The 18,193-nt window shown below is 39.6% G+C and overlaps 1 protein-coding gene across 3 annotated transcripts in view; it reads left to right on the forward strand.

Annotated features, from left to right (window-relative positions):
- Positions 1-253: 253 nt before the first annotated feature.
- The window catches only part of FREM1 (FRAS1 related extracellular matrix 1), a gene marked incomplete at its 5' end in the record, with an annotated part of 121,887 nt that continues 103,947 nt past the window's right edge, over positions 254-18,193 (forward strand). For all 3 annotated transcript variants that reach the window (XM_080669320.1, XM_080669321.1, XM_080669319.1), the window contains 7 exons: positions 254-484; positions 5,000-5,094; positions 6,090-6,391; positions 7,664-7,860; positions 11,922-12,245; positions 15,010-15,118; positions 17,250-17,381. In XM_080669320.1, coding sequence (XP_080525446.1) covers positions 254-484; positions 5,000-5,094; positions 6,090-6,391; positions 7,664-7,860; positions 11,922-12,245; positions 15,010-15,118; positions 17,250-17,381 — 1,390 coding nt within the window. The remainder of the gene's footprint in view (positions 485-4,999; positions 5,095-6,089; positions 6,392-7,663; positions 7,861-11,921; positions 12,246-15,009; positions 15,119-17,249; positions 17,382-18,193) is intronic.

Consider the following 18,193-nt stretch of genomic DNA (forward strand, 5'->3'; position numbering starts at 1 on the left):
TTAGAAAAGCACATTAATCTTGCCAGCGTTGTCAGGAGTGATCAGCGAGTTTTATTAAAAGCGTTGGGATTGCCTGAAAGGCCTCCTTGTCTGAGTTTGCAATGAAAGAAGCATGTTAAGAACTTGGGGCACATTGTCAGGACCCCTTGCCCTGCCCCTTGGACTATGAGCTGACATCCCCGGAAGAAGCACAGAAGCACTCCTTTGTTGAAGGGATTTCACTGGTGGACGGAAGCGAGCTGGCCCTGTCGGCATGAGCTCCGTGAGTTGGGGTGGGCTGACAGCCCTGCTGCTGCTGCTCCTGGGTTGGGCCAGCCCCACCTTCATCAGCGTGAACCGTGGGGTCAGGGTGATGAAGGGCAGCTCTGCCTTCCTGTCGGGAGATGACCTGAAGTTTGCCATCCCCAAAGAGAAAGATGCTTGCAAAGTGGAAGTTGTGATGAATGAGCCAATAACCCAGAGGGTTGGGAAACTCACTCCACAGGTAGGTCATGCCCGAGATTTTTCTCTTCAGTAGTGTGTATGGATGTGAGTGGGCGAGAATGTGTGTTGGGGGAGAACACAAAACAGAGACAGCCCTCCAAGAGTTGGAGTAGGCAGTTTCTTGTGTGGTGAGACACGGTAGGTCTTTATGGGTTATCCCTGTCCCAAATGATCTCACCCATTGCTTGTCAGGGCACCTTTGGATAAGATATCAGGATTTCAAGGCATTTTTAGGATACACCTGTGGCCGCAGAATAGCAAAGTAAAACAGGAAGGCATTTTCATTTGTTAGCATCACTTGAATATTCCCTTGAGTAAGGGAAGAGATGTGGGAAAGAGGTGAAGATAATTCTTTTTCAATATTCACTGTTCTTCAAAAATGTCTGCATAAATTTTTTTCCTTTACTCAAAACCTAGGAGATCTTGTCATTTAAGGGAAATCTATGCCCAAACATTTTCTAGGGTGAATAATAGCCTTCTAATTCATTGGGTTTAAAAAATCTATATGATCATATATTGTATTTGCTGAAAGTTGGAGTTTACTTGCATACACAATAGAAATATTGCTTCCGGTTTTATTATTTGTTTCTACTGTAATTTAATTATCCTCCCGATGTAAACCATTTTGAGAATATTCAACACTGGCTGCTGCTTCTGGAAAAATATATCATTTCCGTTTGCTAAACTGTGAACATTAATTTTCTTCTTCATTTGAGTAAAGAACATATTCTTTCCATAAAGTTGTTCAAAAGTGGTAATGGAAGTTGTAGAGGTGGACTATAGAGACTTAGATAGATGGTAGCTCAAATTAATATCTCTAGATATTCTATTTATGACACTAAGTTATGGTCCAATTCTGAAGCACATCAGAATTCTGTGGAGGGCTCTCATGTTGGGAGAATTCCTGATGTGATAGTAAACAAATATTTCCCTCCCATTTCCCACGAGCTTTGTCCACCAAAGAGCTTCAGGTGGGCATTAAAAAAATGCTAATATACAGTAATGGCCCCAGGTCCCTAAGTGTTTGATAATTGCAGTATCTCCTCACTTTTTCTCAATACACCTGCACTCTGAAAATGTGTTTGATTGACACCTATCACTCAAGGAGAAAGGAGAGCCCAAATGGCCAGGTGACATAAATAAGCTCAGCGGCAAGCAATGGAGACCAAATTACAGGGACAGGGGTCATAAAAAAAACCCTCAGAGTTTTGCGAGCAGTAAGATAGGATCCTAATCCTTGGGGCTTGGGGTCCCCGGATGGATATGTGTAGGTGCTTTATAAAGACTGATGAACTAATAATTTGGTACCCCTTCCAATCAATATATTTTAAAAATGTCCAACATTTATTTCGAAGTGAGGATGCATATTTTGTGGGTGGAGAAGAGAAGAAAAATTCCTCCTAGTAGCATGCTGGGGCAACCTTTGGTCTAGCTCCTTCCCAAGCATGCATCCCCCACTGAGCAGAACAAAAGCCCTGTTCTTCACCAGATTCTCTCTCCTTAGAAAGCACTTTGGGGAGGAGGTACTGTTACTTAAGTCAGCCTATGAGGGGTATCTTCTTCCCATCCCAAAAAGCCATCACTTCAAAATATATATAGCACTTTTTCTGAGAGCAATGGAATTGTCTCTATTGTATATTTTTAATGATGTTTCAGTGGTCCTCACCATTTGGCTGGCTGTGAGGCACTGGAGAGCAAAAAGGGATCTAAAACTAGGTAAAAAAAAAAAAAGCTATTTGGTCACAAGGATGAAGGGTTGTAATAGATCTCCAAGTTACCTTTATCGCAAACTTTCCCTGGTTTTGGGACAAAATTCCATATAGAAACACAATTTGGATCAGAAACAACAACATGCCTGGCCGACTTAGGAAAGCCCTGACTGCTAGGAAAGGGAGTGAGCCAAGACTGTCCCCACATGATCCCTTAGGATGCTGCTGCTCATTCAAAAAACACACAACAACAACAACAACAAAACAACAAACAAGTCCTGAATGTTCAGCGTATTTCCGGAGGTAAATTTGACATATCAAATAGATTTATATCATATAAAGTAGATGTGTGATTTGCACCTTCTAAAATGTATCCCATGGGAAGGGAATTCATTAACATGTGAAGTTTCATCACCCTTTTTGGGTCAAATATTAGAACTTCGTACCATAAAGAAATCTAGATATCCAGAAAGCTTTGTTTCTCAAACTGCCAGGTCATCTTCCTATTTTTATTATGATAATTTTAACAAAAAACAAGATTGCCAAGTAAAGTCTACTTTTTTGAAAAGTGTGCTTGTTTTTAATCCAGGTTGATTTAGCTCACTCCAGGGATTTATTTCTTATGGAGTTTTTGAAATGAAGCAAAGCCAAGTACACACACACACTCACACACACACACACACACACACACACACACAGCCTACACATTATTCTTTAATAGATCTTAGTAGGATGTTGAAAGCAAGGCTTATGTGAACCCATTTCTAGCAAGATGACTGTATTAACAACACCCTGCTGGGTAATGAACAGTTTTATTTGATTTGCACAGGAAATGTTTGGTTTAACATCTGTTCAATTAGTGTTTTCATTTCATTACTGAAGTTTGTCCTAGGACCAACAGGTTCATTTTCCTATTGGATATTTGGAAAGGGATTTCAATTGGTAAACATCAGTATCTTCTGTTTAGACAAGCCTCCTGATATAGTCAATTAGATAAGGTCGATGGCTGTGTGTGTTTTTTTTTTTGTTTTGTTTTGTTTTTATGTTTTAGGGCAAGACTTCCTCACACACAGCACTTCTCACACCTGTCCCAAAGCAAAAAAATTCCTGGGTAGAAAAACACTCAGGTTTGATGCTGAGCTTGCTCTTTTGTGTAAGAAATACAGCAGTAAGAAAACATTTCTAGTTTGAACCAGTTTACTGTCATTAAAGTGAGTAATGAGTTAGGAATGTGTGACAATTTAATTATAAATTGTAATTGAAAAGCAGTTGAAGTGGAAAAAAACAAAGCTAGACAGTAATTAGAAAAGGATTTAGCTCTTTTTTGTTTTAGTTAGTAAATTTATGGACAATTATGGTTGTCGCCTTTTATAAAAGGAAAACATATTACGAAACATAAAACAGATGTTTCTTTTAACAAAACAGATTGTCTCTTTATTACCCTGACTATTTGTCAATGATATGGGAAAGGTCTTTCCTTTATTCCTTCTTTGTTGTAAATTAGAAAGAGGAACCAATGATGTCTGTGGGAAAAGATCATTTGTATTAGTGGTAAAGTCTTCTCAGAGAGGAGTATGTTGTCTGTAAATGTTTGGAGCTATAATGTACAGGCTAAACATCATGAACTCAACAGTGATGATGTGTGAATACCTCAAGGGAACAGTAAGTCCTCACTTAACATCACCAATAAGTTCTGTGACTTTACGCTAAATGACGTGTAACAAAACCAATTTTACCATAGGCCAGTGGTCGACAAACTGCGGCTGGCAAGCCACATGTGGCTCTTTGGCCCCTTGAGTGTGGCTCTTCCACAAAATACCACGGCCTGGGCGAGTCTATTTTGAAGAGGTGGCGTTAGAGGAAGTTTAAGTTTAAAAAATTTGGCTCTCAAAAGAAATTTCAATCGTCGTTCTGTTGATATTTGGCTCTGTTGACTAATGAGTTTGCCAACCACTGCCATAGGCTAATTGATACAAACAAGAGTTAAGGTCCTACTGCATCTCATCAATGTTATAACAAAATGACGTTGAAAGAAACAACATTATCTGAGGACCTGCTGTGTTTCTTAGAACTCTACCAAGTCAGAGTGGGCAGAATGAGGGTAATGGCATAGGTGGAAGAGAAAAGACATCTTTTAAAAACTAGAGTTCTCAGTTCTGAATGAGGTGATCCAGTTAATTATAATTTTATTTGAATAGAAGTAATTGCCTTTAGGTTGCTATTTGTCTTACCAACTATTTCTGTTACATAAAGAATAAAAGCGGTCTCTCTAAAGTAGATGAGAAACAACTGTGGGTCAGGTTTGGCTCTGATGAACCACATTAGTGTTCATAGTTAGTGCCTTTGTTTTTTAAATATAAAAATGCTATTTGGAAAAGGAAGAAATAAAAGGAAAAGAAAAAAAATATAGAACTCATCCAGTGTATTCCTGGGTTGGGTAATGCATGCCTTTATATGCATACACATGGTAGACCTCCCTTACCCAACTGCTATGAACTATGAACTCCTGAGGAGTGTGGGTAAATAACATTTTGATTTATGGAACCATATTTCAAATGCACTGTAGACTGTAAAAAGATAATTATTTAGAGAATGATGAGTGGGTATGGGGGTGGGTATAGGTGGTGGTGATTAAAACACACACACACACACACACACACACACACACACACACACGAAACAAAACAAAAAAAACAAGATGTTAACAAACCGTAATTTCTCCAAGCAGTACTGCACTCACTGCTGGAAAAATTAACTCTTGTACCAATTTTCTCATAGATATTTATCCATTTCTTCATGTGAACTAGGTCTTTGACTGCCATTTCCTTCCCAATGAAGTAAAGTATATTCACAACGGGTGCCCAATTCTTGATGAAGACACAGTGAAGCTTAGACTCTACAGGTAAGCATCACAGGATCATTGCGCATTCTTTGCTAGATAATTATTCTGGGCACTTCCTTTTCTGTGGATAGGTATTACCACGGAGGAGTTACTAGATACCAAACAAGAAAGCAATCAGTAGAAACTGGAGACCTGAATGGGTAAGGCGAGAATTGTAGCCAATGTTCAGTTTTCTTTATTTGTATCATCTTTCTTGGTGCTTTTCTGTGGCAAATGATTAGCCCTGTCCTGTTTCCCATTAGGGTTCTTGTACAGGTATCTCTGGATCCAACTATCCCCTTATAATAGAAAATGGAAATTATACTAGTAAACTATAAATTCTTAATGAGAATTTGGAGGAATATATGTCCCAAAATTCAGTAAAATTATTCTTTTTGATGAGCAGCTGCTTAGTTATAAGAAGTTTATCATCTGTTTTTTAAATGTATTAGATAATATCACTCAGCCATAAAAAAGAACGAAATCTTGCCATCTACAACAACATGGAAGGACCTAGAGAGGACTGTGCTGAGTGAAATAAGTCAGACAGAGGAAGACAAATACCATATGATTTAACTTATATGTGGAATCTAAAAAAACAAAATAGTGAATAAGCAGAACAGAAACAGACTCATAGATACAGAGAACATTTTGATGGTTGCCAGATGGGAGGGGGTTGGGGAGATGGGTGAAATAGGTGGAGAGATTAAGAAGTACAAACTGGTAGTTACAGAATAGTCACAGGGGTGTAAAGTACAGCATAGGGAATACTGTCAATAATATTGTAATAACTGTGTATGGTGTCAGGTGGGTAATAGATTTATCGAGGTGATCACTTCATAACTTATATGAATGTCTAATCACTCTGTTGTATACCTGAAACTAATATAATGTATGGCAACTGTAATTGAAACATAAAAATTATTTTAAAAAAGTAGAATAAAAGGGGATTTAGGGGATGAAAAAAAAGTACCCGAGCACCAATAAATTTTGCCTTTGCTTTGTTCTCCCCACAGATTTACTGAGACAGACACTTTCACAGAAACCTTTATCCTGCGGGTCTATCTCCTGGAACCAGAATGTAACATCATCCGTATGAGTAACAATGTACTGGAGGTGTCTGAATTCTACGGCCTGTCCCGAGCCATTGATAAGAACCTGCTTAGATTTGATTATGATAGGACGCCTAGCCTGGAGTGCACAGTCAGGCTGGACCCTGCGGGCACTCGGCTGCCAGCCCATGGCCAGGTGGTTATGGTGGAGCCTGGGCCAGAAGAACCTCGTGGAGATCAGCCACACAGTTTTTTCCCTAAGTCTCGTACGAAATATTTTAATAATTATCTGAGGGTTACTAAAACTGACAAAAGTATCTGTAAATGGTCATCTTCCACTATGAGAGAGTTTTGCTTAGTCTAATTTGTAGCTGGTTGAAAAAATGTAGGGTAGTGGTTATGAGTAGGGACTTGGGAGTCAGAGAGATCTGAGTTTGAAAATTGCCTCTGCTATTTATTTCCTGTGTGATTTTACTTAACCTGTACAAGCTTCTATGAAATGGGCAAGGATAATAGCTGCTCCATAGGGTTGTATAAGGATGGGGTAAATGAGCACACAGTACTTCACACAGTATGGGTCATAATAAGTGCTCAAGAAATGTCAGCTGTTATTCCCAGCAGCAACGGCGGTGGTAGTAAGAGTAGTTGGTGTATTCATTAAGTATTATTAGATTATGAGCAGGTTTGAGGTAGAGCTGGTGGGCATCAGCCATGGTTTAAATCAGGAAGAGTTAGTAGATCATTTTCTTCTGTTATTCATTTAATCAAGATATTTTGGACAACTCCTATATGGCTAATAGTGTTCTAGGCATTATGGGAAGACCAAGAAATATAAGGGGTAATCATAGTCATAGTAACACCTTGAATCTGGATAGCAGTTTACAGTTAAAGACATGTTTACACATGTCATTGCATTCAATCTTCTGGTTAAGAAGTAGAACATCCATTTTGTACTTTTGAGAAATATATAGAAGGCCACTCAAAAAATGACAGGAAGACTTATAGAGGTGATTATGGTTTTCAGTGGAAGAGAGCAGGTTGGTTCACTTGGTCAAAGAATGTTTATGGGGAAATTCATTAAAAGACTAAGTGGACCTGGAAAGGTATGTAGGGACTCCAGTGTGTGACAAGCGTGATGGGGAGATCAGCCTAATAGAGAGAGATTGCATGATGGATCCATGGAAGTGAGTGCTGTAAAGGGAGACTGTGGCTGGACTTGGGAAGGCTTACAGTGAGCCACTGGCTTATTTGTCAGAGATGTTCAAGCACCAGAAAATGCATTTTATTATTTTTTCTCTCAGTGTAACTTCTAGTGGGCAAGGATCTCATGAGACAACTGGTCAACTATTCTTTTTAGTAAAGGAAATTACAGGCTTTAAGAATAATAACAACCCACTCAATGAATGATTGGAGGGTACACATGAGTATTCTTGGGGGCAGTGAGAGGGAATAAATATCCTCAGGAGGGAGGATTGGCTTTTAAATTTTACAATCGCATTGTTCAAATGACTATCTTAATTCAGTGCTATACATTCCAGAGCTGGGAACAGAACTCAGGTGTCCAGGGGGAAGCTGTGCCCTGGGACTGAAAAAAATAGGCAGTCTCACGGTGAGCTGTGAGGAGTTCCTGCTGATGAGGCTTCGATATCAACATAAGGATCCTCCTTCTCCCAACATTGATTATATCTCCATCCGACTGGACCTCACAGATAGCAGGAGTAAGATCGTATACAAGGTAGAGTTTGGGTTATGTGTCTGTGTCCCCAGCTGATCCACAAAAAGAGGGCCAGTTCCATGGGTGTGTTCATGTTGGTTCCCATGTCAGGGAGAGTTCCTGGGCATTGTGGATGGAACTGTTAAGTGACTCATTAGAACTCTAGGCTTGTTGATTCTGCCAGTAAGTGCTTGAGACAGAGGCTTTTGGATATAATCCTCCTATATAATAAAAGGCTAATATGCAAATAGACCAAACAGCAGAATGACCGGTTGCTATGACATGCACTGAACACCAAGGGCCGACGCTCAATGCAGGAGCTGCCCCCTTGTGGTCAGTGCGCTCCCACAGGGGGAGCGCTGCTCAGCCAGAAGCCGGGCTCACAGCTGGCGAGCACAGCAGCAGTGGCAGGAGCCTCTCCCACCTTCGCGGCATTGCTAAGGATGTCCAACTGCCAGCTTAGGCCTGCTCCCCACCATCATTCGATCCCCTGAGGGCTCCTGGACTGTGAGAGGTCACAGGCTGGGCTGAGGCCCCCCCCACTACCGAGTGCATGAATTTGGTGCTTCGGGCCTCTAGTGTCAGTATAAACAGCTGGGGTAACGGTGTAACAGCTAAGCAGCTTTGCTGTTTTCTATCTCTGGACTGGGGCCAATTTCATGCTTCTCCTCTTCCCCTCTTCCCCCTTCCATATTCTTCAGCTTGTCATTTGACCTTTTGTAACACCTCTTTGATGCCTCACTTCCCCCTTCTTTATGAGAACCACTTTTCAGCTGTTAGGAAAAATCAGGGTCTACATACCCACTCTGTGAGGCCACAGGAACTGGGAGGGAGGGGACCTCAGCCCCTCTGTTATGGGTGTAGCAGATTACGTCCTTTAACTCTTTTGGATTTTGAGGTGGAGGACTGGATCATCAAGGAGACAGGCCTCCAACAGCCTTCTCCATCTTCCAATTTCTTTTAAGCTCTCATGCCTTTCCTCCTCTCGTTCTCTTCACATTGGAAAATGATGACATAAAGTGAAATCAACTTATCTGAAATATTTAACATGCTACTCTACCGATTCATGTATTCTATAATTTATTTATTTGGGTTGTTGAGGAGACTGTGTAGCATATGAAACAGTTTGGATTTTTTGCTGATATCCAATGATCCAATATTACATTTGTGAAAGACCTTCATTGCTCACAGTATGATTTCTCACTAGGATTTCTCCTGTGATCCAAACATTGAACATTATTATCCCTCAGGAATTGATAAGACATGATATAATAAGGAAATGAAAAAATAGGATCAGAAAATTTTAGAATTGAGATTTGGAAAAAACTTTGAGGTAGATTTGAGTCTAACATTTAATAGTTAAGATCATGATGCTGGGCACAGATGGTCTGGGTTCAAATGTCTACTTAACTAACTGTGTGACTTTGAACTTTATGCTTTATTTCTTTAATCTTAAAATGGGGGTAATAATACCTACTTTTTAGAATAATCGAGAGAATTAAATGATGTAATACTTATAAAGCACTTGGCACAAAGCCTGGCACATAGTAAGCACCACACAAAAGCCAGTTAAAAAGCCACCCATTAAAAAAACCTGGTCATCAGCCAGGTTTGAAGTAACTGGTTTAGCCCATCTTATTGTATAGTTGTGGCCAGAGGAATTGTATACCTTGCCCAAACATACACGGCTCTTTTATGGCTGAGCCAAGACTAAACTCTAGGTCTCCTAATTACTAGTAGATGTCTTCTGCTTGTTTTGATGTGAAACTCCTTTACTTTTAATGCTTTCTTAGCTCCATAAAAAAAAAAGTAGATCCTTTTTTTTTACTTGATTGATTTTTCTTTTTTTCTTTCTATACTGAGTTAGAGCTTTATTTATATTTTCAGATCAGTTTTATTGGAAGTTGACCCCTTTAAAGCACCTTCTTAGTTTATTTAGAATTAACCTATGCAATAGTACAGTGGTCGGCAAACTGCGGCTCGCGAGCCACATGCGGCTCGCGAGCCGCAGTTTGCCGCTTTGTTGACTAATGAGTTTGCCGACCACTGGACTAGACTAAATGTTACCGTGTAGTTGGAAGCTGTGAGGATTAGGCAATTGTGGCATATTGTGTGCAAAGAGGTAAGGGGTAGTATATACAGTGGTCGGCAAACTCATTAGTCAACAGAGCGGCAAACAGCGGCTCGCGAGCAGCATGTGGCTCGCGAGCCGCGGTTTGCCGACCACTGCGATAGTCAATTTGGCATGTCATACAACAAATTCTCTTATGATTATAAAATTAATATGCTCACTGCAAAGAGCATTTTTTAAAAAACACAGAAAGCAAAATAAGAAGAAATAAAACTACCTATATTTCTACCACTTTTAGATACACACACAAGCAGGGAGACATGTACACCAAAGTTAGTTTTGTTTCATGGAGTTAAACTTATGCTCTATTTAAAATTTTATATTTTTATTATTTTTATGCTTGTATAAGTCTATTCTTATCAAATTATTTTACCGATAAATTTTTTTTCTAAAAATTTAAAGGTTTTCTTGTTTATGTTTGCCTCTTTAATCCACCTTCAACAAATTTTATTATATTTTGAAACACAGGAAGAGTGTTTTCCATGTAGCCAAAATTTTCAACACTATTGTTGAATAATTAACCTGTTAACCTTGATTTTCAATGATTCTTTTATTGTACAGAAAGATACTATTTCAAAGCTAGCTCTTTTGTTCTTAGATTTGCCTATTTATTGCTTTGTCAATTCTGAGTTATTCTAAATATAATGGGTTTATAATACACTTTAATATTTTATAGGCAGGTTCTTCCTCATCATTCCTTTACAAATTTTTTTTTTATTCATTCTCACCTATTCTTAGTTCCAGATAAATAATTAAATCATTTATGTTGGTTTAAAATTAAGCCCCTATGTATTATTATCAGGATTCAATTAAACTACAAGTTATTTAGGGAAGAATTGGGACATTAGAACATTTACTATATTTAGTCTTCTCACCCAGAAGTGAGGTGACTTACTTCATCTAGGCAAATGTTCTTTGATATGTCTCTTTAAAGTTTTCAGTTTTCTTCATGCAAGTTGACCCCACTTAGTAAATCTAGTCCTAGGCAGTTTTTGGGTTTTTTTGTAATCTTATTGGGAATGGGCTTTTCCCCCCTCTATTATATCTTCTAATTGGCTACTGATGAAAAATAGGAAAGCAATTTTTTTTTGGTATAATTTTCTTCTCTCTGGCTTTTTTTCTTGGATTCAATTATTCTAAGAACATTTCAATTCTTTGGGCTTTTACAAACCATAATTATATCTTTTACTAATCATGATAATTTTATCTTTCCTTTTTCAGTAATTATTCCTGTTATTTCTGGTCCCTTCTCCACTGAGTTGGCCAGAATAATATTAAATATAATGATGCTTATCAGAAGCCTTGTCTTGTATAAATTATCGTATCAACTGCCCACTCTCTCTCTTTTTTTTTTTTTAGTGCTTTTTGCCTTGGACTTATCTTTCTTTGAAATTGATATGGTCACTTTTGCTTTTTTATTTTCTTACATGATAACTTTGGATCATCCTTTTACTTCGAACCTTTGTATATAATTTTATTTTAAATGCTTCTTGTGCAAGACACACATAATTAGATATTTAATTTCAAAATATTTATCATGAAGAAAGGAATATAAGCTATATTTTTGTAATAATAGACATATAAGGGTGTTTTTTTCCTTTTGTTTTTTGCTTTTCTTATTAAAAAGCTGTCTTACAAGACAGGCTAAATTTTCTCTGGCTTTATCTGTACTTATTTGGAAATCCTTTATCCCACTTGGTGTTTTACCAGGATTAAATTCTAAATTTAAAAAAATTATTTAACCCATGTTTTTAATATTTAAAGTAAAAAAATAACAAGGTCACTGGCTCCTTCCTATAGATGATAAGGATTGATCCTATTTGTCCCTTTTACTGGCAGTTACCACACTCTCCAGGTTTCGGTTGTGCGTTAAATGTCACACTACTCACCCTGTGTGTTCCAGCTTTATTCACATCATTTTTCCCTTCATATTTTCTTTCTCCTTCAAAAGTCAGAGAGTGCGTGGTTGCCTGTCTACATCAGAGCTGGCATTCCTAACCAGGTTCCGAGGGCAGCGTTCATGGCCATGTTTGTTCTGGAAGTGGATCAGTTCATCCTGACCTCTTTGACAACGTCAGTTCTGGACTGTGAAGAGGATGAGACCCCCAAACCCTTGCTGGTGTTCAACATTACTAAAGCCCCACTGCGGGGCTTTGTGACTCACCTGTGGGATCACACCAGACCCATCTCCTCATTCACCTGGAAAGACCTCAGTGACATGCAGATTGCCTATCAGCCACCAAACAGCAGCCATTCTGAAAGGAGACATTACGAGGTAAGAAGGAAGGGAGACAAAACTTGTAGCCTATTTGGTAGTCAGAGTTACTTAAAATCCATGTCCCTTAGCTTTCAGGTGCATTTGTATATTCATTGCCCCAGAAGAGAAGCAATCACTGTCCATCTGGGTGCAAATTTGAATGCCCACAGGAACTAGGCTAGTGATGCAAACTGGCAAACCCTCCTGGAGGGACACTGTGGGGAACTGAGGAGCGAGCTGGTGCCTTTTGAAGCAGCTGCTGCTCAGCTTCAGCTGATCCAGAGGTGCCTGGAGTTGCTCTGGCTCTTGTTTGTCAAGAAAAGTTGGAAGTCTATAATTTCTTTGTAAAAAGGTTTCAGTTTTTAAAGATAGAAAACACATATTTAAGCATTTTTTAAAATATATTTTTATTGATTTCAGAGAGGAAGGAAGAGGGAGAGAGAGAGATGGAAATATCCATGATGAGAGAGAATCATGGATTGGCTGCCTCCTGCAAGTCCCCCACTGGGGATCGAGCCCACAACCTAGGCATGTGCCCTTGACCGGAATTGAATCTGGGACCTTTCAGTTCGCAGGCTGATGCTCTATCCACTGAGCCAAACCAGCTAGGGCCATATTTAAACATTTTAACTATATTGGGCCATCTACGAAGTATTTCTAAGGGCCACACTTGGTCCAGGAACTCTGCTGCCCTCAACAGCCTTCCTGCATTACACAGACCATTGAAGTTAGAGATGAGTTTTGTTTATAATTTTTAAATTCTTTTTTGTTTGCAAAAGTGTTTTACTGGGGTCCTTAATTTTGATTAATAACACTGACTTGGGGTAGGCGATTCCATTGTCTCATATGATGACTAATTTCACTATCCAACACTTTCCATCAGGAAAATCTTCTTTTCATTTAACCTAAATCTTTCCTGCTCCCACTTCAGCCTCTTTCCTCTTGCTTTGTATTCAAAGGGAGTAGAGAACAGCTGGTTACAGACTTGCACATAATAACCCTTCACATACTTAAAAACCTACCAGCAAGCTGAAGTTTAAATGAGCAGATTGATACAGACTTGAGTTCAGGTTTATTAAGGAAAATGAATGTCCCTGGGGTTACCACATTGTCCTCCACCTAATTCTGGCATTTGCAGCATTTAGTCCCAAGGGCAGACAAAAGACTTCAGACTGTAAGGGCTGCGTTTTGCCCTTTGCTTTGATTTCCTTCATTTCATAAAAGTAAGTGGCAGCTTTTGTTTCTTTCCTGTCCCTGCCTCTCATTCCTTCCATATTACGAAGTGATTTCTCATTAGCCATCGGGTTTACCTGCAGCTCATAAATAAAGCACTGCTCCTCTGCTGCTTCCTGTGTGCATTTTCTGGCATTGTGTCATGGAATCTCAGTGCAGCCTTTGTTCAAATCTGATATTTTTGTTAGACGGTAGTTCAATTATCTCAGTGGGGACTATGCCCTGTTCCAGTATTGTGGGCGGGAAGCCCTGCATCTCTGCAGAACTTTGCTCACTTAGCCGCCTGGGGTGGAACTGCTGGGGTGGAGCCTTGGTCAGAGCCCCTGAGCCAGCTGACCTTCTCTGGGTGAAGGTCAGTCTACCTTCCAGTCACGTTCGCCTCTTTAGGAAACGCAAACTCATTTCATTGGGTCTTACATATATTTGAGAGGAGTTTCTTAGTGAGTACATAACATATAATTTCATGTGGTTCAACCTAATATTCACATTACGCCTGCAAAAGTACTTCTCCCTCCTCAGTATAGTTTCATTTTCAGCCCGTCCCCTTGAAGCTGTTTTCTCTGTTATGTTGTAGTTGCTGACATGCTGCTGTCTGATCATTGCTCTTATCCTCTCAGAGGGACCATACGTTCTTCCAAAGTAGGCAGTATGTCTTCCATTCCTGCCTTATACCTCATCCTTCTCTGTCAACACCTGGTGAGACACACGCATATCACCTAATAAGGCTCAAACTTACATAGCCCCACTTAGCAGTTATGGATTTCACGGGAGCAAGTGAAATCTGGATATTTAAAAGTACGGCTAGTGGTGTAGATGCCTCTAGATCCGAATCTCAAGAGCAGCTGCAGTGACATTTGGACTAGGTAATTCTGTCATGGGGGCTGTCCTATGCATGGAAGGATATTAGCAGCACACCTCATCGCTCTATCCACTAGATGCCAGGAACACCCCCTCCACACACACACCCAAGTGTGAGACCAGAAATGTCTCCAGACATGCCCAAATGTCCCCTGGGGGCACAAAATCACCCCTATTTGAGAACTGCTCTAGGCCCTATACCTTTGAGAGAGGCTCCATTGGTATGATGCTGAGCAAAGTCAGGGATACTTTTTCAGCATATTTGCTTATTTCAGGTTAAGAATTCTTTTATTGAGAAGAAAATTTAAAAATTATAAACTAGCCCTGACCGGTTTGGCTCAGTGGATAGAGCGTCGGCCTGCGGCCTTAAGGGTCCCAGGTTCGATTCGGGTCAAGGGCATGTACCTTGGTTGCGGGCACATACCCGTGGGGAGTGTGCAGGAGGCAGCTGATCGATGTTTCTCTTTCATCGATGTTTCTAACTCTCTATCCCTCTCCTGTCCTTTCTGTAAAAAATCAATAAAATATATTTAAAAAAATTATAAACTAAGCAGTAAGATCTAGAGCCTGCAAAAGTGAGGTCAGGTTGTCATGAAGGAGATCAGGCAACAGCAGCCCCTGTCTGTGCTGTGAAGGTATTTTATGCTCTAACATCTCAATGCATGGCTCATATGCAACTGTTTGTTTACAGGTGGAGTTGGAGGTATACGACTTCTTCTTCGAAAGGAGCACGCCGATTACCATCCACATCTCCGTCAGAACATCAGTCACAAACGCCCCGCGTGTGTCCTGGAACACAGGTGCAGCTCAGTGTAGGGTGTCAAGCAACCTAGCCCTGAAGGGAAGAAAGTATATGGGTCAGGAAAGAAAAGCAGTTTTATTCCCATTTCACACACGAGGCAACTGAAACTTAGTCCAGTTCGGGCATCAGATAGTTGGTTTCATTTTGTTTTTCCTACAGGAAGGGTAAGAAACTTGAATCCAGGATTCCTGAGTCCTGGAGATGGGTTCTTTCCTCAGCAGGAGATAAGCCAGGACAAGTTTCACCTGAAAGAGGCACAAAGTGACTGTGTGTGATACGGAGCTCTAGTTGGACTGAGAGAGAAAAGGTCTCCAACTCAAATTGTTCAGAGGGATAGAAGGGAGACATACATTTGTCTTATTGTTAAGTTGGGTTGCTTGGAAACCACAACATATAAAGAAGAGCTTATACTGCTTGATTTGTTTTAAAAGAAGGCTTTACTCTGCCTCTCATTTCTAATTGAACTTACAGTGCAATGTATATATTTAGGTCAAATGTAAATGAAGATTTTATTCTTTCCCATTAATCCCATCAATAGTATTCAAAACATACTTATAAAAAGTGATGCTAGGTTCTGTTAAGGGGATAATATCTGTGTTTGATTTAACTCCTCTGGTGGCAGCTTAAATAAATCTCGTGTGTGTGTGTGTGCACGCTGTTGCATGTAGGTAGTATCTGCATGCACACATGTATTTGTCTGCATGTGAGTTTCAGTAGAGATGGATAACATTGGTTGAGTAGCCTTGATTTATAATTTTGACTCTGTGTCTCATCTACCTCTGTTAGAGGGATAATGAAAAGAAAAGAAGGAATTGGTGTCCTGTAGTTTAGTAGTTATAATCACATATTAAGTAGATTATTACGTGAGTATAGAGACTTAATAGTCTATATATTTATGTGTGATCTGTGAAGCCCAGGCTTGTTAAGAGAGCTCCAAATCTGATTTTGGCTACTCTGGACATTAGACTCCATTTTTAAAATAAAATTTTACTTATTATGAACTTATGTGTTCATTGTTAAGAACTGGGAAAGTACAATGAATAAATAGTAAAAAAAAAAAAGAATGAATAGTAATGAATGATCAAGAAAAAATGAATGATATAGTAATAAATGAATAAAATCATTTATTCAAAATCATTTATTACTTCACCGTGCAGACATTGCTACTGTTAATGTTTTGCTATATATACTTCTAGTCTTCTTGCTTACTCTTTTGCTGTGTCCCTTATGATGCCTTGTCCTGAGCCATACTGTACACTCTTGGCTTCAAAATTGTTATTACTAGTCAGAGATTCTTTATATGTACCCCTCCCTCCCTCCCTTCTTTTCTTCTTTCCCTTAAATATGCTGCATTTCTTAGCTCAGGTTCCCTAGCAACAGCTACTGAGGCAGGTTGCATGCACTAATCCTACACTGAAAACAGGAGAAAGGGGAAAAGGGAAAATCATGAGGAGGATGAAATACATTTACAGTATTTATTGAGAAAGTCTGTATAAATGGACCTGTGCAGTTCAAACCCCTGTTGCTCAAGACTCAGCTTTACTTGTAAAAGTACTTCTGCCACTTGTGCCCACAAACTATCTGGATGTGGCCTTTGGAAAACTCCCTGTGGACATTTTGAGTTAGAGGCCACTGTGAGCATAATATTTGTTCTTTCCTTGGTGTTTATTTTCTGGCACTGTCATGTCTCTAAAGGATATGTCCCAAGGAGCCAATTGTCAGATTGGAGGTGATAGTATTAAAAGTGAAAATATTACTAGAAGTAAAAGCTAACTTCCAGTTTCTTTTTAAAAAAAATATATTTATTGATTTCAGAGAGGAAGGGAGAGGGAGCGAGAGATAGAAACATCCATGATGAGAATCATTGATCGGCTGCCTCCTGCATGCCCCCTACTGGGGATCGAGCTCACAACCCGGGCAAGTGCCCTTGGCGGGAATCGAACCTGGGACCTTTCAGTTCGCAGGCCGACACTCTATCCACTGAGCCAAACCAGCTAGGGCTAACTTCCAGTTTCTTAAAAAGCGTTTGGGAATACAATTTCAGCTAGTTTTGTGAGTTAAAATGCCTTAATTTTGTCTTAACGTATGCGTGTTGGCATGCCATAGAACATTTTTGTTTTGTCTCGCAGGTCTGAATCTCCTGGAAGGGCAGTCTCGGGCCATCACCTGGGAACAGTTTCAGGTTGTTGACAACGATGACATTCGTGCTGTACAGCTGGTCACCGTGGACGGCCTGCAGCATGGGCGGCTCACAGTAAGAGGTGAAGGATCAACCTTGGTAACCGAGCAAAGAGCTGGAGAAGAAACTTCTCCAAAAGCAAATTGTATTTAACAGGATATACATAGCATCTCTTGGGCCCCATTTCTAACTGAATTGTCATATCCCCCAAATCTAGAGATCTTGAAACATTTGTGTTAGGGTGCCTTAGGCTCAGCTCATTATTTAAAGTTCAGATGCCTTATTGGGCTCCTAAATATACTCCTTAATTGATTATCTCATCCCAGTAGGAAGACAAAATATTTTCCTCTCATTTATCTGTCTCAGAGAAATGTATTGAAAAACATGCTTTTAAAAATACTTTGGTAATCATTATGTTATTATTATATTAGGGACAGTTACCATAGTTTAAAAGAAATGAATTTATAATTATAAGGATGGTAGTTAAGGTTAATGAGCCTAATAAAAATAATAGCCATACTTTATGATGATATAGTCCATTCCTGATAATAAGCTCAGAGGATTTAATTCAATTATCCTCTTAGTTTGCCTAATTATAAAGCAGAAAGAGAGCTCTTATTTATCATCATTTATGATAAGGGAATTCTGAAATCAAAAATAAAATGATAAATTCTCCTGTCTAATCCCAGGACCGTGCCAGGTCAGCTTATGCCTGAGCCTGCCAGTTAGGGTGGATGTGCGGCTGCATGTAGGGAAACTCAATTATAGTGGCTTAAAAATTCCTATTTTCCTCATGTGACAAGTTGTCCAGATGTAGGCATTCCATATCTATGATGCCAGATGCTCTCTTTTCTGCTCTGTTGGTGCTCACAAGATGGCACCTACACTTCTAGC

The sequence above is a fragment of the Plecotus auritus genome (assembly GCF_963455305.1).
Source record: "Plecotus auritus genome assembly, chromosome: 5".
In the NCBI taxonomy this organism is placed as follows: Eukaryota; Metazoa; Chordata; class Mammalia; order Chiroptera; family Vespertilionidae; genus Plecotus; species Plecotus auritus.